Source organism: Haplochromis burtoni, unplaced genomic scaffold, assembly GCF_018398535.1.
Source record: "Haplochromis burtoni strain Fernald_Lab_line unplaced genomic scaffold, NCSU_Asbu1 Contig_575, whole genome shotgun sequence".
In the NCBI taxonomy this organism is placed as follows: Eukaryota; Metazoa; Chordata; class Actinopteri; order Cichliformes; family Cichlidae; genus Haplochromis; species Haplochromis burtoni.
The window spans coordinates 55,250-74,000 of NW_024582936.1; the positions used below are offsets into that span (position 1 = coordinate 55,250).

The 18,751-nt window shown below is 47.6% G+C and overlaps 3 protein-coding genes across 7 annotated transcripts in view; 2 read left to right on the plus strand and 1 right to left on the minus strand.

The window, feature by feature from the left end:
• The window catches only part of tsen2 (TSEN2 tRNA splicing endonuclease subunit), a 9,597-nt gene extending 7,361 nt beyond the window's left edge, over window positions 1-2,236 (plus strand). The window contains exons 9-12 of one of the 3 annotated variants that reach the window (XM_005948146.3): window positions 282-318; window positions 480-591; window positions 675-764; window positions 1,501-2,180. In XM_005948146.3, coding sequence (XP_005948208.1) covers window positions 282-318; window positions 480-591; window positions 675-764; window positions 1,501-1,539 — 278 coding nt within the window. In that variant the 3' untranslated portion in view covers window positions 1,540-2,180. The other 2 variants (XR_006053039.1, XR_006053040.1) reach the window with 2 other exon arrangements.
• A 10-nt stretch (window positions 2,237-2,246) lies between these two features.
• On the plus strand, window positions 2,247-16,038 carry rbm39a (RNA binding motif protein 39a). Of its 3 annotated transcripts, none has more exons than XM_005948144.3 (15): window positions 2,247-3,351; window positions 3,879-3,945; window positions 6,679-6,728; window positions 7,364-7,546; window positions 8,718-8,771; window positions 8,853-8,970; window positions 9,816-9,968; window positions 10,974-11,120; window positions 11,233-11,298; window positions 11,412-11,616; window positions 11,699-11,785; window positions 14,012-14,123; window positions 14,204-14,309; window positions 14,526-14,604; window positions 14,689-16,033. In XM_005948144.3, the coding sequence occupies exons 2-15, from the start codon at window positions 3,895-3,897 to the stop codon at window positions 14,790-14,792; spliced, it is 1,515 nt and encodes a 504-aa protein (XP_005948206.1). In that variant the 5' UTR covers window positions 2,247-3,351; window positions 3,879-3,894; the 3' UTR covers window positions 14,793-16,033. The 3 variants fall into 3 exon arrangements, with proteins under 3 accessions (XP_005948206.1, XP_042070429.1, XP_014184997.1); XM_014329511.2 differs by lacking the exon at window positions 2,247-3,351 and adding an exon at window positions 3,369-3,759 and having other exon boundaries at window positions 14,689-16,037; XM_042214495.1 differs by lacking the exon at window positions 8,718-8,771 and having other exon boundaries at window positions 14,689-16,038.
• A 1,463-nt stretch (window positions 16,039-17,501) lies between these two features.
• LOC102295250 (pyruvate dehydrogenase [acetyl-transferring]-phosphatase 1, mitochondrial) overlaps window positions 17,502-18,751 on the minus strand; it is a 6,530-nt gene continuing 5,280 nt past the window's right edge. Inside the window, exon 7 of the mRNA XM_014329514.2 lies at window positions 17,502-18,251. Within this exon, the coding sequence (XP_014185000.1) occupies window positions 17,983-18,251 (269 nt within the window). The 3' untranslated portion in view covers window positions 17,502-17,982. The remainder of the gene's footprint in view (window positions 18,252-18,751) is intronic.

Here is an 18,751-nt window from a genome sequence, read left to right on the forward strand (position 1 = left end):
GCGAAACAGTGGTGGAATATCGCTGTTGCTTTCGTATAAATGAAGCGGACATACCTGCGTGGCCGCGATCTAATCCTGTTTACATAAAGTAAACCTGCTCCCGAGCAGGTTTACGCTTACGGCTCTGTTGCTATGACAGCAAGTCCCGGATGAGCTTCGGGGGAACCGAACGATCCAGAATCACGCGAAATCGTCAACAATCAAATCCAGCTAACTTACTTAGCGAGGTACGAAGAACGGGCCCCAGATGTGATATCTGATCATGCTGTGTTTGTTTTCAGTGTTGTACAGGAAAGGACCACCTTTCTACCACGCCAGGTAGCAAACACACACACAGCGGTGATTCTATGGAGGGCGTATCTTAGGAAAGCATCTTTGTTTTCAAAGTATTTCACATATTTTCTGTTTTAAACTCGTGACCTTTGACCTCTCTGATTATTCTTAGGGTCCATAACTTTGTCTCCATCCTCTTCCTGTAGCTACTCTGTGGTAATAGAACGGGCCGACGATGCATTCAGGGCCTCACCGTTGCGCCCGTTTTCGTGGCGTTCTCTGGCAGCTCTCAGCAGGATTACCGCCAACGTGTCGAAGGTACATGCCATCAGAGCGATCCCGCGTGGACCGAACTCTCTGCTCTTGGTTTCCTCAGAGAACCGCCTGTGTTTGTCTTATAGGAGCTGATGCTGTGCTACATCATCTATCCAGCCGACCTATCAGAAGCTGAGCTGGACTCACCTGTGTGTCTGAGAAGGCTGAAGGTCCAGGTAAGAAACCAGAACTGAAACTATCGATAATAGGGGGGGCTAAAACAGCTCCCAACAGCTAAAACAGGATCAGATAAAGAAGGATTATTTTGATCTGTGACTCATGCAGAGCTGATGCCTTCTGCACACAGCAGCGGGGGGCGCCATGGCGACAGCGTGTTTCATTTGGGACATTTTTTCATGACTGACTCTAAAGGCATCGAACTGGCATCTTTCACTCTTTAGGCAGATGCGTGAACCACTCATGGAGCTCCTCTAAGCAGGATAACATGGAGCTGGAATGACCGTGCCTTATTTTAGACGAGGAGAAGACAAAATGTTCAAACTCCCTGTCGTGTCTTGATGTTCAATCATTCAGGGGAGGAAATCCCAAAATGTTGATTCTGTTCACCTGGATGTAGTCAGTGGGAGAACCGTCATTATCAGGTGACTTCTTCAGGCTCAGCTGACTGCAGCTCCCCGACCCTATGAACGGGCACCAAACTCATACCCGGCTTCTGCACCTGTCTCGCTTTGTGATTGTTAGTCTGTGCATTATAAATCAACTGATCATGAACCCAGTGTTAGCTCCTCCCACTGAAAACGGTACATCCAGATGAATAGAATCAACTTCCTGGGATTGTTGATGCTGATGTCCTTCAGGTCAGATATTCCTCATTGGACACACATGAAACCTCCGACCACATATCAGTGCACTGACACTTTAAGTGAAGCCTCTGCTCTTCCTAAACTTCAGGCCTGTGAAGATTCAAGATGTGCACCGTTCAGACACTGATGTCATCAGATCCTACATGGTCCATTCCATGCAGCAGCTTGGTCGTTCTCCCTGTTGTTCTGACCGTGTCCCACCAGGACGAGACCCTGAATCACACCCCGAGACAGTCCTGGAGCCAGTGTGGAAGGACCCACGTGACCTTTGAGACGCTGCCTCTGAACCTGAGAGCCCGATGAGCCGTAGAACATGGATGTAGAAGCAGTGGTTGCCATGGAGCTGAAACCCAGGGTTAGGAGCTGCTTCCATCCCAACATTTCGGTTTTTAGGTCAACTTCATGCAGCTCCACCCCTCAGTAACAGCTGAGGTCATTAGCGTTCATCACACTGATCAACACTTCAGGAGGAGTGTCAGGGGTCAGTAAAGCTCCTGTTTCAGCAACACTGCCGTATCGACCTGTTATCAGGGATGTTAACATGTTAGCATGAGCTACTTAACTAAGAGCAATTACCCATTAGCCACGTTAGCCATCTGCAAATAAAGAGTGAGACCAGAGCAGAGCAGCCAATCAGCCGAGCAGAGCTGATGAGGACTCATGTGACTCAATGAATAGAAGCTCCGCCTCAATGACCAAGTTGCTAGTAATGGGGGCGGGGTTTAGGGTTGCCTGCTGGTGAAACACTTTGGTGATGTAGTTTTGTCTCCACAGGAAGTGATCGTCAGCAGGTGGGTTTCCTCTAGAGAGCGAGCGGAGCAGGATGACATCTAATTGGCTGGCGTGAGACGCTTATGAGGTCATGAAATGGTGATGTCACATAAAAGGTCATGAGGCGTCGAATAGAATCTGTGTTTTCCGTTAAAAGACTTGAATGACTGAAGAAAGAAGAAATGTGAGCTCTCTGCCAGCCTCTCACCCTCACCTGTCCAGCTCCATGACAGGTGGTGATCAGCTGAAAGGTGTCAAGGAACGGTCATTCACTGACCTTTGACCCCAGGCCTTCAGGTACATGATTGGACCTGAATGCCTGTGTTTGAATGAAGTTCACACTCTGAGTTTTTACGTGCTTTGATGAAATGCTGCCATACCTGTGCGTTGCAGGTGACTTTTCTGTTTCTAATAAAGGTGAACACACCTGAATCTGCCTGTTTGTTGTGACTTCTGTATCACTGCACCACAGCACACTCATCATTTCCACACAGCGATGGTTTGTTTGAAGGGTTTTATGTTCTGACCGTGCAGATCAAAGGACATAGAACCTCTTCGAGAACTCACGTGAGAACAGGTGTGACTGAGTGTCTTTAAGTCTTCATCGTGATGATGATGAAAGCAGGTTCCCTCTGCTCTGCGGCTCCATCATGGAGCTCATTTGAATCTTTTCTTTTGGTATTCATCCTTTCATTTCCATTCACATGTTTTGTGATCATGAGAGATTGTTGCAGCTCTTCCACATGTGGATACTGTTGAAAGGGAGCTGACGTCGTCATATTTTTGGATTGGGTAGCCTAGAAACGGATGGAAATAATAAAGACATTTTTATAGTACTTTAGTATTTTGAATTCTTGGCTGCGGTGTTTGTGAACGGCAGATTCAGGGAGGCGTGTCCCGAGCAAAAGGTGTCGCCCTCTGATTGGCTGTTTATTAACGTGGTCAAAGTCAAACTGCTTCAGTTTGTCTCACAGTTTTTAGTTTCTGTAACTCCGAGGCTGTTTTGTTTTGATCTCGCTGTATCCAGATCTCGCGAGAACACTAGCCCTCCCGTCGTTCGCCATTATAGCTAAGAGAAGCGTCCCCCGGACGAGCACCGGAGAGGCTCCGTTACCCGGACACAGACACGTTTTGCTCGCTGACACCCGCCGAGCCACTCTGCATCCAGGTAAGCCCGGTACCGGTCTGTCCGCCGGGCTTCAGCCCGACTCGGAGCCCGCTAGCACGGAGAAACGGCGGAAGGCCCGCTCCTGTTAGCATGCTGAGCTTGCTGCTTACTGTGGAGGACTCAGGTGACACTCACCTGGAGCCTCCCGGCCGAGCCCGCGCAAACACCGGACTCACCGATGGTGGTTTTCCGGCCGGGGGGGGGGGGTCACTGAGCGCGTGTTCACCTGAGAGGCTAACGTTAGGCTCACAGACAGGTGCTGTTCACCTGTCTGAGTCATGCTACGCTGAGCCTCCGGGAGTCCAGGTGTAACGTTTACCTGCTGATCCCGTCATCAGATGATGTTTGTCTACACTTTAAGTAGATTCTGACAGGCGTAACAGTGACGTCAGACACATGTGTCGCCAGGTATTTTTGTTTACCTGTTTGGTCACCATGGTAACTGATACTGATAAGCTGGTAATGGATTTAACTTGTACCTATTGGACAGGTGATTAAACTCTTTATCTCGGCGTGTGCATGTGTAGGTGCGCAGGTAGCAAGATGGCAGATGACCTGGACATCGAGGCGATGCTGGAGGCGCCATACAAGAAGGTGAGAGTCTGTTTGTCCTTTGCTCATGAGACTGTCAGCCGAACTCTGCTGCTCCACCCACTGCTGCTCACCTGCAGAGTTCTGCAGAGTAATTGGTCGCGCAGCGAGCTGGAAAATGAACAAAACTATGTCAGCTCAAAGTTCATTTGTAACTCCTCCTTCACCTACTGGCAGCGTTAAGGCTCTTTGACATCACTTCCTCTCTGGACCTTCCACAGGGATCCAGACTGACACCAGGGCTGCGTTCCAAAAGTCCATCCCATCTCCTATTCCTAACCACTTTCACTTTTCCGTGTTGAGGACTTAGGAAAAGAGAGGAGCTGTGCACAGAGAATTGAAATGACCTCACGCTCTTCTCTCATTAACAGCGTGGCGCCGGATGTCTGCCATGTTAAAACTACAGACGTGCAGACAATGGACTACAAAATGTGCATCTTACTTCGCCACAACGTGTTGTGACCCTGATGTTTTATGGAGGTCATAGAAATGGGAACAGCCCGTTTAAAAATGCCCAAAAGAAAAAGTCTGTGAGACAGAGTTTACTGCAAACTGCTCAGACTAACAGTGAAAGAGTCCCGCCTTGTTTAATAGAGTAGATGGAAATCGGATGAGTGCGTGGGCGGCTCGTACAGTAACATGGTAAGTGGGACGGCTCGTGATCAGACGGTAAATGGCGTTCCTGTACTTCTGCACATCGTCCAGGTCACCTGTTCACACAGACTTCAGTTTGTAATGATGCAGCTCTCCTGTAGATGAATCCCGAGCTCCACCTGAGTCCTAATCCTCAGACCCTCAGACCTTTGCACAGTGCTCACTGGTTTCTGTCACAGGAGTTATTTGTTAAATCCAAAGCAGACTGATTCTCCTTCAGCCTCCTCTCATGTATCTGCCTCGCTGTTTTCAGAGACAAACACTTGAACCTGAGCTCACACTGGATTATTTTGGTTAGCGGGCCTGCAGCGCCTCGCCCTTCAGATATTTTCTTCAACATGAAAAACCTCAGCTCAGTTCAATTCCACTTTATTTGTAGAACACCAGCAGTCGTATACAGGTGCTGTAAGGTAAGGACAGTGACACAGAGACGCCCCCCCCCCCGTGTGCACACATGTGGTGACAGTGGCAAGGAAAAACCTTTCAACATGAAAAACCTCTGGCCGCTAAGCCCCTCCCCCTGTCTCCTCTCTGATCTTCACTCATGTCACGGTCGAGCCGTTACGTTTGTGATTTTCCTCCGTGTTCATACATTTTTGCGTCGACCAATAAAATGTCACCGTTTTTTAACGCTGGGTTTCATTTGCTTTACTTTCACCGTTGTTTATAAATGATGATGAATATGAAGACGAAGCACAGCCCGCCTGCTGGCTGCTGGTTCAGCTGATACGTGATCATGTGACCAAACACTGCCTGAAATCCGCTGTGGCGCTGTGAGCAGCAGAGCGCGGCTGACCCTGATGATGATGTTGATGATGACGCGTCCTTCACATAATTAAACGCACATCTATCTCTCTTTGTAGACTTGCCTAACGATTTCTCACCTCTGCTCCCCTGAAAGCCACTGTGATCTGTCTCACTCAGAAGGTAGTAAAAGTCCCCATCATGCATTGCTGTACTCTGGTGCCCATGGTAACATGACTGTAGTTCCCTTGGTTAAACTGTCACCTGCTTCTGGTCCGACCCCCTCATCCCTCCCCCCTCCACTGGTGAGGTAGTGCAGAGGATTCTGGGAGATGAAGTCGAAGAGTTAGCTTAGCTTAGCGTGTGGGTGGTCAGGACGTGGGGGTGGGTGGGGCCTACCTGTGTGCAGGTGAGCAGCAACGTTGCTCTCTGCCAGAGGGAAGCACCGCGATTTAGAGCAGCAGCTCTGCAGGAAGTGCACAGTGTGACCTTGCACAACACAGGTGTGACTTCACACAGGTGTGCAGCTATTCAGTTTAATCAGATATTATTTATGTAGTGCAGGTGAGGGCGTGTCCTAAGCTCTGGTTCTGGTTCTTGGCTCTGAGTGACTAATGCCTCTTTTCCACTACTACCTGCTCCACTCAGCTCGTTTTCTGTTGTTTTCCATTACAAGTAGCGCCTCGACGTGTTGCTATAGAAACGTGGCCGAAAGTCTCGTAGTGTCATTCGTATGTGACACGATCAACGTAACAGCGGAGGATGGCGTCCTCGCCGCTGCACGGCGGGATGGTTTGTGCAGCGTTGTCTGGTTTAAAAATATGGCGCGTTTGATTTTTGTGTGGGAGACGCTCTTGTGGCTCATCGAGTGATGCCGCTCACCGGCCAATTGCTGGCATGCAGTCTGATGACGTCACAGTTTTGGATCGGCTCTCTTGGATCCCCGGCCAAGTAGGTATTAAAAGAGTACAGTACCAGGTACTTTTTTGGTACCAGGTACTTTTTTGGTACCAGGTACTTTTTTGGTACCAGGTACTTGCAGTTCCTGGAAAACCCTAAAACCCGAGCGAGTAGAGAAGGTGCGAGTGGAAACAAGGCTGTAATCCTCCTGTCTGCTTCAGGGCGTCACGGGAGTTTCACACACCTGAAGAGCAGCTGGACTTTGGAGTGTGTGTGTTTGACACACACACACACACACACACACACACACACACACACAGAGCCCCTTCCCCTCCTGTTTGAATGACGCTCATTAAACTGTTTATATTTTCTCCTGTCCCCCCCACCCCCTACACTCCCTGACACCACCTCATGCTGTTCTCTGTCGACCCCGCTTAGGAGGACGCCAAAATCTCGAGCCCCAACGGACAGGACGAGCACTCCAAGAGGTATTCACCTGCCTGCACATCCACAGCCAATCATCTGCCTCCTTCTCCTCCTATCCCAGCATCCTCCTCTGTCACATCAGTCCTCTGCATATCCTCCTTCACCTCCTCTTCTTCTCTTCCTCCTGCTTGGCAGCTCCATCTTAGGACGGCGTGTTGGCGCCACGTCAAGAACAAAATTGATCATTTTGAGGAAAAAGGCGAAATGTGGAGATGACTATTGTTTCAAGACAGCCGCTGTAGGCGCTACACAAAGATGAGCGAGACAAACTCATCAGCTCTTATTGTGATGCAACATCCATCCCATTTACTGCGCCAGGCTGTAACCATTGGTAACCGTGCATCTGCACCTTCTCTTCAGCGTCCTGACGCCGATCACCACGCCGCGTCTGTGCGCTATAGGAGAAATCACTTCCTTGTTACTAAAACAGAAGTATGACCTCACGACCCTGGAGGCAGTTTGTCCTGAAACACCAGCACATCTCCACGTTGTCTTGACGTGGCCCTGACACGCCGTCGTACCGTCTTCATCGTTTGTCACCCAATATATCCACTCTCCTCTGCACGTGTGCAAACCATCTCAGACTGAAAGCGTGACCGTCGGGACGTGTTCTGATTGGCTGCCGTGTGTCTCGCAGGAAGAAACGCAGCCGCAGTCGCAGCTGCGACAGGAAGCGCAGCCGGAGTCGAGACAGGAAGAGGAGCCGGAGTCGGGAGCGCAAACGTAGCCGCAGCCGAGACAGGCGGAGGAGTCGTAGCCGCAGCAGAGAGCACCGCCGCAGCAGAGAGCGCGGTGGGCGCTACAGAGACCACCACAAGCAGTAAGTTGCTTCCTGGTGTTTTTTTTTTTTTTTACATTAAAAGCTAACACACAGAGTAGGGCTGCCACGATTAGTCGACTATTTAGATCGTCGACGTGTCGTTTGAAGCTTTGTAAGATCCCAAAAGACGCAGGAATAATAGCAGGATTTAAGAGTGTAATAACGGACTGAAACAGAAGATGGCAGCACTGCATGTACAAGGATGCCAGCTGCCGTTAAACCTCGAAGAAGAAGAAGCTGTGTCCAAATTCAGGAATCCTCCTGTGCCCGCATTTGTAGGCCGATTACGTTACAGCGACACGACGAAGACGGTCCAAATTCGAAGACTCCAACAAATGCGCCCTTCATTTCAGCAGATTTGAAGGATGAGTCGGGTGTGTCCTTCGTGGCCCAACTTATCCCAGAATTCATAGCGCGGCCCAGCTCAGTTTCCAACAATGGCGGCAGCTAGTTAGTTTTAATATTACTCTTAGTATTCTTTCTGGGTCACAAAATAAACGTTTAACATATGTTCAAAAGCGCTCCGACGTTTTCAGAGACGTCTGTTACCCACTAGCTCGATAGTTAGCCGGGGTTACAGGCTCACTAGAGCCGTGAGAACACCGGACTCCCGGCAAATCGTTTTCAAACCCACCGCCGTCTTTCGCTACTCAGGTTAAATATATATGAGTCACTTAGATAACTTAAAAATGTTATTGTTTGGCTTTTTTCAGTATTTTATTTGTTCCTGAGTAAATCGGTTTGGCTGAGATTAAAGTTTTAGTTTTTACACAGCTGAATAAACGTCAAGCAGACAGCTGATCATCAGAAGTGTGAGATGCTCCAGAATATACTCCGGTGTCCTGTTATAGTTTAGATAGCAAGGAGTTTATTACACCGAAACAATCTGCAAATTTCATTAAAATTTAATAAACTATCATCTTGTCTTTATTTTTAGTTAGCACCTTAAAAGCTTAAAGCTGTAAGCTAATGATAGTTACATAAGAGCAGATGCTGCTGGTGCAATAAGCTGTAGTTTTACGTCCAGTGGATGATGATCTGATTAGTCGACTATCAAAATAATAGTTTGTGGCAGCCCTAACACAGAGGAAGGCTTTTAACTTGAAAACTGTAGAGGAAGTGTTCAGTAGAACAGTAGAATCTGCAGTAGAACCCTGTGTGCATGTTTCAGCCGGCGGCGGTCGAGGAGTAAGAGTCCCGTCAGGAAGGAGAAGAGTCCAATCAGGTGAGAGCGTGGGTCTGAGGGGAGGAGTCTGTGCCTGTCTCACGGGATCAATAACTGGTGTTGATGGCGTTCTTTCTGCAGGCAGCCCATCGATAACCTGACGCCCGAGGAGCGAGACGCCCGCACGGTGTTCTGCATGCAGCTCGCCGCCCGCATCCGCCCCCGAGACCTGGAGGAGTTCTTCTCTGCGGTGGGGAAGGTGAGACGCCAACTTCCTGTTTCTATCGTGGGCCTGCTGCAGCGCCTCCTCAGCGTGTAGGGGTGACTGCAGGTCACAGGGAGTTTCTTCTTCCCACTTGCGCCGCGTGCTGACCACAGGCGTCGTCTGATTGGTGGGGTTTAAACCTTCAATGCTTTCGTGGCTCACCGCGGGCGCTCCTTCACTTCTCTTTTCTCTGGTTGGTGGAGTTCTTCTTGTCGTGATTTTTGATTCATTGCTTCTATTTTACTCGTTCACGCTACAGAGTGTACGTTTGTGTTTGGTCACAGAAAATGGTGGAGACAGAATGTCGCCGCCGTGCGCTCGAGCCTCGGCCGATTGTACCTGCGAGCAGTCGGACCCTCAAGCCCGCCCACTCGTTCCACCATCGGCGTGGAAAGTGTTTTCAAATCTACTCTACTTGGAAAAATCAGAACTGTAATAGGCCTTGGAGGGGTTTAAACCTTAGGGAAGTGATATCACTTCCTGTTATGATACGTGATAGTTCACACGTACGCTGTGAACACCATCGAATCCATAGCTATGTTTCTGCTGTGTGAGCTTTTTACTTGATCGCTGTCAGCTCCTCGGTGGAAGGACACGGCGCTCTGGGACAGGCTGAGTGTGTGACGCGTGAGCTCCATATGCAGAATGGTTACACAGTAAACATAATGCATATGTATGTTAGACAGACGATGGATACTAATGAAATGTGAACCGCAGCGCGGCCGGTCCCGTCAGGGGAACGTCCCGGCGATCCCTACCTCTGCACTGGCTTTACTCTGATTACTCCGGTGGATCGGCTGGTTGGTTCCTATGGCAACTAATGTTGCTCCTGTGTTTAGGTTCGGGACGTCAGGATGATCTCAGACAGGAACTCCCGCAGGTCAAAGGGCATCGCCTACATCGAGTTCGTGGAGGCAAGTTCAGTTCCTCTGGCCATTGGGCTGACGGGACAAAGGCTGCTGGGAGTTCCCATCATTGTACAGGCCTCACAGGTACACACACACACAACCCCGTTTAACTATCTCAGTGAGGACCTTCATTGACATAATGCTTTCCCAGCCCCTTACCCTGTGCAAAAGGTTTTTTTTAAAAAAGTGTTTTAATGCAATTTGGTGTAAAGGGGGATGGGACAGGTCTGTTTTTTTATTATTTATTAATAATTTTTTATACTTTTATTGGTTTTTATAGTTTTTTTTTATAGAATAAAAGTAGCCAGGATTGGTGGCTAATTCTGACACTGACAGGTGAGCTGATCTTCCCTCGCTTAAGAAAGTACTGACATTGATGTGTGAATAAAGAGTTCAACCAAAACTAATGTAGTGTGAGTGCTGTGTTTACTAACACACAAATAAAACAAAAAAATGTAATAAAAACTTGAATTCAGTGAGGGTGAGATTCCCCCCATAGAGGTGAGGGAGGATCGGCTCACCTGTTGGAGATAAGACCTTTTTTATTGTTTTGTTACATATTAAGTATTTCAGACTGTTTCCCTACTGGTTGCATTATTAGAAAATGGGGACCAAAAGCTCTGTATTCCCCTTATATTGCTCACATATTAAGACTGTAGGATCAGATGGCTAAGGCTGACACAGCAGGACGCAGGAGGCAAACAAAGGAGGAACATATAAACCACACTGGGACATTGAAGGGAGAGTAAGGGTCCAGTCGGCCGCTAGGACCGTGCACCTAAGCTTAAAACAAGTACAACTAAGCCACAATTCCCTAAACCTAACCATAACCTAATTGAAACCCTGACACTAAAACCACATTTTGAGCCTCAAAAATGTCTTCAAACTTGTGAGGACTGTGAGTGTGTCCTCACAAGACTGTTGGTTCTCACAAGTATAGTAGAATGCAGATTTTGGTCCTCACAAAGATAGCTAGACAGGAACACACACACAGACAGGCTCAAGTTCAGGTACATCAAAGTATTCTAAATGTTCAAAGTTTAGTGTGTGTGTGTGTGTGTGTGTGTGTGTGTGTCTCTCTCTCTTCAGGCAGAGAAGAACCGAGCTGCTGCTGCTGCTGCTGCTGCCAACAACCTGCAAAAAGGGACATCTGGACCGATGAGGCTGTACGTCGGCTCGCTGCACTTCAACATCACCGAGGAGATGCTGCGAGGGATCTTTGAGCCATTTGGACGGGTGAGACGAACACACACACTCACACACACTCTCTCACACACACACACACACACACACACACACACACTCAGCTGTTCTCAGGTGACCCTCTGATGCCGTGTGTGTGTCTCAGATTGAGAGCATCCAGTTGATGATGGACAGCGAGACGGGGCGCTCCAAAGGATACGGCTTCATCACCGTGAGTTTGATTCCAGTGACAGAGACTGATTGGTGAACCTGTGGGTCACCTGGTCACATTCAGGTGAGCCCGTTATGACGTGTCGGGCGTCACACGATGTGCTCTGATGTCAGTTTGCAGATGCAGAGTGCGCCAAGAACGCTCTGGAGCAGCTGAACGGCTTCGAGTTAGCTGGGAGACCCATGAAAGTGGGTCACGTGACCGAGCGGACCGACATCTCCATGGCGTCTTCCCTCCTTGACAGCGATGAGCTGGAACACACCGGCATCGACCTGGGAACCACCGGGAGGCTGCAGCTCATGGCCCGCCTGGCTGAGGGTGAGCCTGAGGTCACACCTGAAATCACACCTGTAACCCCGACTGTTTGTGTGACCTCTGACTTCTGTGTGTGCGTGTGCAGGTACTGGTCTGCAGATCCCTCCTGCTGCTCAGCAGGCTCTGCAGATGAGTGGGGCTATTGCCATCGGAGCCATGGCTGCAGTGACAGGTAACGACAACGTGGGCTTTAGTAGAGACGGTATCCATCCCACTTTGGAGATGAGCAGCTCTCATTTCCAGAAATCTGGCCAAATTTATTAAACCCCCCAAAATGTGACAGAGTCAGGACAGGAAGCAGAGCTGCAGTCTGACACACCTCTCTCCCAAACCCCCCTGAAACCCCATCTCCATAGAGACTGTCAGCTCCAAAGAGTAAAACAGTGAAATGTGGATTATTAAATATTAGGTCTCTCTCCTCCAAGTCTCTGTTAGTACACGATAGAGATGGCACAATACCACTTTTCTATGTCCGATACCGACATCATAAATTTGGATATCTGCCGATACCGATATGAATCCGATATAGTGTGTTTTTTGTTTTTTTTGTTTTTTAATCAATAAAACAGTTTTTTTTATATCTTGCTGCATTTTGTATAAGTTCATACTCAAGTTTAAAAAACTAAACTAAAGCTATTCTGTTAAACCTGTATGCAAGAAATACACTGCAGCCAAAATATGTCACAGATCAGCAAAACTGATCAATCTAATAAACGTAAACCTGCAGCATCCTCCCTATTCTGGTGTTTTACTTAGTGGAAACATTAAGCAACCTAACTAACAGGGCTGCACAATCTGAGCAAAAAAAAAAAAAAATAGGGAACCACCCCCCACCTCGTGATGCTTAATCAACGTAATCAACCTTAATTTAATGCACATGTTAAAAAAAAATGCACAGAAATCAATTATTTTTCTACAGTAATTAAACAGACTCAACATCTTCCTTCAGCAGAACTGCAGACTGCACAGACGGTTCCCAAAGGAAAACGTACTACAGCTTACTGGGGTATATTAGACTTAACAGTTACTATATACAGTGATGGATTTCTATACATTTTACATCAGATTCAAACTGGTTGTAAGATTAAGATAATTATTTGTTAAAAGCTCGACATTTTAAATGAGAATAAGAAAGAAAAGTATGTCTTTGTGCCCCCTTTCCTGTTAATGTTCTTCCTGCCCCCCTGGCTAAACCCTGCACAGTTACAGCCATCAGCTAGAAAAAGATCCTGGTGTAGAAAGTAATATTAAATAAATTCTAACAACAGCTTATCAAGCTTAAACGTGCTGCTGTTGTTCAGCCGCTGGTTTCCTCTTTCTGGTGCAAAGTGGACCAAAAACAAACAAGAGAGACGGACTCGCGACAGAAAAGCCGATCAGCTGATCAGTGATCAGTTTCACATTGAAGTAGCAGCAGGAGAGAGAGGCAGTCGCTCCATATATCGGCTGTTAAGCTTAACGTGGGAACGCTTTACAAACATGATGAACTTACACACTTGCTTTACTTCTCTGGGATAACTTCCTCGGAGATGAAATGCCGGTTTGGTAGCGAGGCTACAAATACTCAACCAGAGCGCCAACAGGTCTCGCACGCCACAGCCACTCTATCACGTGAGGCACACTGCTCCGACGTGCTGAGGTTATGAGCTGAGTTACGCCATGTCGCAAGTTTTGTGAGGTGCTTTTGTGATATTTAATGGATCGGATTACATTTTTGGTTTCTTTCCAATATCCAATCCAGTAATTTAGGTCAGTATCGGACCGATACGTAATATGTGATCGGTCATCCCTATTACATGACTTAATAATTGATCAACAAATTAATTTACTCTGCCTTACAGAAACCTGGTTGCAGCAGGATGATTATGTTAGTTTAAATGAATCAACACCCCCGAGTCATTCTAACTACCAGAAACCTCGAAGCACAGGCCGAGGGGGCGGTGTGGCAGCAAGTTTTCACACCAGCCTGTTAATTAATGAAAGACCCAGACAGACTTTTAATTCATGTGAAAGCCTGATGCTGAGCCTCGTCCACCCCAGCTGTGAAACTCAGAAACCAGTCTTACTTGTTATCATCTATCGTCCACCTGGGCCTTACACAGAGTTTCTGTCTGATTTCTCAGACTTTATATCTAATTTAGCTCTGAGCTCAGATAAAATAATTATTGTGGGTGATTTTAACATCCATGTAGATGCTAAAAACGTGCCTGGAGTTTCCTTCCTCATAGTAACATGCTCATAGGGTCTCGTATGATTATTGGGGTTTGTCTGTATTATTTACATCATAAAGCTCCTTGAGATGGCTGACGTGATTTGGAGCAACACGAGAAACTCGTGTCACACCTGTTGGCTGCTGGTTGGTTCCTGTTCACTGATGTGAAGTGTCGGATTCTTTCAGCGGCCATGAACCCGACTCTCAACATGAACATGAACTCTCCTGCTCTGAACCTCCCGTCTCAGCCGCTGGCCACGCACTGCTTCCAGCTGTCCAACATGTTTAACCCCAGCAGGTAAATACCTCGGCCCACGTGTGTCCACAGGTGAGGAGGACCTGTGGGCCTCACCTGACCTGTGTGTGTGTGTGTTTCAGTGAGGAGGCTCCTGGGTGGGAGCTGGACATCCAGCATGACGTCATAGAGGAGTGTAACAAACATGGCGGCATTGTTCACATTTACGTTGACAAAAACTCCACTGAGGTAAGAACCTGACCTCTTACCTCTGACCTTATCGACTCAGCCGGTAGTCGTGAGCTCCTTGCTGCGGCCGCGGTGGAGAGAGTGAAGTTTGTTGGGGCACAGCTTTTATTTTCCTGACTCTGACCTTCGTTTGTTCCTAAAGTCTGACTTTTGTTTCTTTCACTTTTGGTTTTGTTTACTTTCACTGCGATGACCTTTGACCTCTGCTGTTTCCAGGGAAACGTCTATGTCAAGTGTCCTTCGATCCCAGCCGCCATGGCTGCCGTCAACGCCCTGCACGGGAGATTCTTTGCTGGTAAGATTCCACGTCACATGACCTGTGTGTCGTTGGTCAGCCAATCAGAGAGCACCTCTGACACACTCTTACCTGTCCTTCCAGGTAAAATGATCACCGCGGCGTACGTGCCCCTGCCCACCTACCACAACCTGTTCCCGGAGTCTGTCACTGCGACGCAGCTGCTGGCCCCACCCCCACGCCGATGACTCGTTGTCAATGCTGCCCTCTGATTGGACACTGTAATTCAGAGCCCAGCCCTGTCCTGCTGGTCGTCACACATGCTCAGTGTGGTTCCCGAGGTCAGAGGTCGGCAGCCGTTTGTTTGATACAAACATGTTGCCCAGTCTCGATTGGCTGGTTCCCCACGCCACCGTTTCTTCCTGTTGTAGAGTCTCTGTGCGGCCACACCCCCAAGTATCGTCCAGTGATTGAGCTCTGTGAGCTGCGAGGGTGTGGCCTGATGACATGATTGGTTTGCAGTTTAAATGTTTTTGTAAACGAGTTTCATTTTGTAAAAATTGTTGATTAAATTTTATTTTCTGTCACTCTGAGCTGTGGCGTCTGATTCTGACGGGCACACGCCCGATCTGATTGGCTGTGAGCAGAGCAGGTCATTCAGGAGCAGGTCACAGTATTCAGATTACAGTGTGTCAGTGACTATGGTCTGTATTTACCTAGATATCAGAATTTGCAGTGTCACCATAACTAACACGGGTCTCTCATTGGACACTGGACTTTAGGTCCTCTCGTGCTGGTTCAATAAAACATTGATGTCTAAGCTTCTCCACAAAGTCCAGAACATGATCTCCATCAGCCAGGAGGGAGCATCCACACCTGCCCGCTCTGGGTGGAAGGATTATTCCGGACTGCGCGGCAAGCTGGGCAGCTCCACCCCTCCTCTTCCTCAGGGAGTTGCACTGTTTAAATGTAACCCGAGCTTCCTGCTGCGAGCACCTGAAATCAAAAGAGCTGCCATGGAGGGATTTTTATCTTTTCACTCAGTGAGACTGAGGAAGGAAGTAGAAAATTAATGGTTATTTCATGGCTTCTCCACTAATGATGAAGCTTCTTTTGGCAGATACACTGAGCAAAAATATAAATGCATCACTTTTGTTTTTGCTCCCATTTTTCATGAGCTGAACTCTAAGTTCTGAAACATTTTCTACAAACACAAAAGACTCATTACTCTCATATCGTTCGCTGAGATAACCCATTCCACCGCACACGTGTGCCTTAGACCCCCCCACACTAAAAGGCTGACATGTGTAGTTTGGATCTGTACACAATGGAAGCTGCAAACTTCCAAGTTCTTGCACGGCCAGCAGACTCACCGGACACGTCACCCATCGAGCATGGGCACTGCTAGCATCATGGACAGGTTTTTTACGGGGCTCCCACACAAACGCAAAGCAGGAGAGGAAGGATCGCCAAATATGTTTCCAAACCAAACTTTTTCTTGTAAAACAAAGGGGGCCCAGCAAAAGAAGTTTGGGAACCACTGGTTTAATCTCTGGGACAATCTGTGAAGTTTGTCCTGTGAACAACATTTTAGAATAGTTGTGATCAGGGTTACACTCTGGGCATCAATTCATCCCACTCTGAAGGGAAGCCACATGTTTGTGTTCAGCCTGTAGATGGCGCTGGTTAACCCCCCTCCTCTGCTACAGGCAGGTAAGTTCTCGCATCCTGTTTCAATGCTGCTTTATCGTTTACAAGCCGGCATTAACACGCTGAAGGATAAGCAGGAAGTGAAACTCTGGCGAAAAAAACAGGCCGGACCTACAGGAAGTCAAACAGGAACTTTATTAACGAGTAAAAACAGCAACAGTCTGAGAAGCACAGAGAGAAGCCACCATCACCTCCTCACAGGAAGTCCTGCTGTGTCTCCGATTGGTGATTCTCACACGTACGCGGGTATTTTTGAAAACGGAGATTTTCCATTTTCGTTTTAAAAAATAATCCCGTCCACACATAAAGGCAGAAATGAAGGAAAACGCTGCTATGAACATGCCAAAGCAGCAGGTGGCGATATATTCCTAACCGTGTAGAAATGTTGGCCAATCAGAAGTCTAGAAGCCTCGGTGGAAAAAAGTAAACAAGGATGGGGCATAGAAGCAGTGTCTTTTTTTTTTTTAAACTTTCCATAGAAGCAGTGTCGCTACCCGATCTGTACCGGAAACCCGATTGGTACCAGCCAGATGAAGTGTTTACTAACAATTGACAGTGATAGCGGACATCATCATCACTATTCCAACAATCCTCTCCACACAGACAAGCATAAACACACTCGACTATCAATAAATCAAATTAAACACACGTTTGTGATTACGCTAATTCAGTTTACAATACGGTTCATTCGCTCAGTCAGCAGGTGACAGTGTCCTCGTACACTGGGGTGTTAACCTCCATTAAACGAACAGAAGAAGAAGAAAACGTCTGCACATGCGCAGTAAGGATCGGGGAGTCCTGATCCGTAACTATCTTTTTATTTTTTTGTTTTTGTCTACAATATATTAAATGTTTCATTATCGGAAACATTTTAAGAGATACTTGTTTTTCTTAACATCTTAACAGATACTCTGACCTGTAACTATCGTAAAATACTTCGACTGGAAGTAGACACCTTTCACACATGCGTGGTACAGATCGGGTAGTGACAAGCAGAACCGAGTCGAGTGTGGAGGGACAGTAACTGTGTGTATATGTAAGCATTTAAACACTGCAGAGAGTAGAATTAACAGTATTGTAGAAATTCATTTCACCGAAACAATAACGTGACGCACAGTGTGACGTCAAAAAAGGCGCACACCTTTGACGCTGCGTTTTCTGCGTTTTCTCCATTTTTGTCGTCCACACGTAAATGCAAAAACTGAGTTTTCGAAATTATCCACCCTGGCCGGAGTTTTTAAAAATCTCCGTTTTCAGTTACTGAAAACGCCGTTTACGTGTGGACGAAAAATGCAAACGCATAGAAAATTTTTCAAAAATACCCGGGTACGTGTGGATGTAGCCGTAGCCTCAGGCGAGATAGGTGTTTTCAGTGTGCCACCAGGAGGTGGCGCCACTTCTCCACTCCAAGTGCAGAAAATCAACTCACTGAGCATGCTCACTGTGTTGCTCCACACCTGAAGAGCGATGTTTGAAAAGTGAGGTTAGCTCCGGTGTCGTTCGTGGAGCTTTTCTCAGACCTGTGTGTGCGTCGAGTTGTGGTCTTCTTGAAGGCAGACAAAATAACAGAAACACCTGATCAGTGACCTGTCCAGGTGTGTCCCACCCCTCGACCATTCAGAGCTGGGATACGGTTAAGGAAAAGGATGAAGATCAGCGCTGGAATGAGCACGCCTGCTGCTGATTGGTCAGCGGGATGACTACCAAGCAGGTAATCACCTGCAGGTGTTAGATCTCATTCAGGTGAATGATGGTGATAGTGATGTCATCACGGTACCTTCGGGCCAGATCCACAGGCAGATTCAGCATCTTGGCGAGACGATTTGGAGCTACCGCTCCATACCCGTCGTCGCCAAGGGCGTGGCGGATCAGGTGGGTGGCGATATTCTGGTCCTCAAGCGCCGACAGGACCCGCCCCCTCCTCTCCAGCAAGAGGCGCTGCAGGTCGCCCAGCGTTGTTCCCTCGCAGGGAATTATAGGTCTCTGCTGCTGGAGGGCTGTGCAACGACAAACCACACACAGAGTCAGGACGATGACAGGAAGTAAAGACAGGTGGACACGTCTGAGCACGCTCACACCTCATGTGCACTTTTTGGAGCACTGTGAGTGATTATCTGTGACCTCAGTCTTCAAAAGAATTTCAAACTCCAACACTGAAAACATAAACAGGTGAAGACTGGCATGTGATGAGATGCTGGGACGGCTTAATATAAAAACAAGGTGACCAAGAGGTGGCAATGGGACAGTTTCAGAATAAGGTCGTGGTTCAGGGTAAAATATGAACTCACCTTCTGGTGTGTAAACATATGGAGCATAGGGCTGTGCGATATGACCAAAATCTCATATCCCGATTTAAGACATCTATTGTCCCGATAACAATATAAATCACAAAAATGTAACATTTTCTGTAAATTCTGTGAATCTTGGGCAGCTTGACTTGACTTGACGATGCGTGAAACTACACATTTTTAGACATAAGTTGTAACAGCCGCCGTTT

What these genes read in the sequence shown, in the direction of transcription:
- rbm39a (XM_005948144.3), top strand. Translation starts at nt 3,895, where the DNA reads ATGGCAGATGACCTGGACATCGAGGCGATGCTGGAGGCGCCATACAAG. An exon ending in TACAGAGACCACCACAAGCA is followed by an intron (nt 7,547 to 8,717) that starts GTAAGTTGCTTC and finishes TGCATGTTTCAG; the next exon opens with CCGGCGGCGGTCGAGGAGTA. An exon ending in AAGGATACGGCTTCATCACC is followed by an intron (nt 11,299 to 11,411) that starts GTGAGTTTGATT and finishes CTCTGATGTCAG; the next exon opens with TTTGCAGATGCAGAGTGCGC.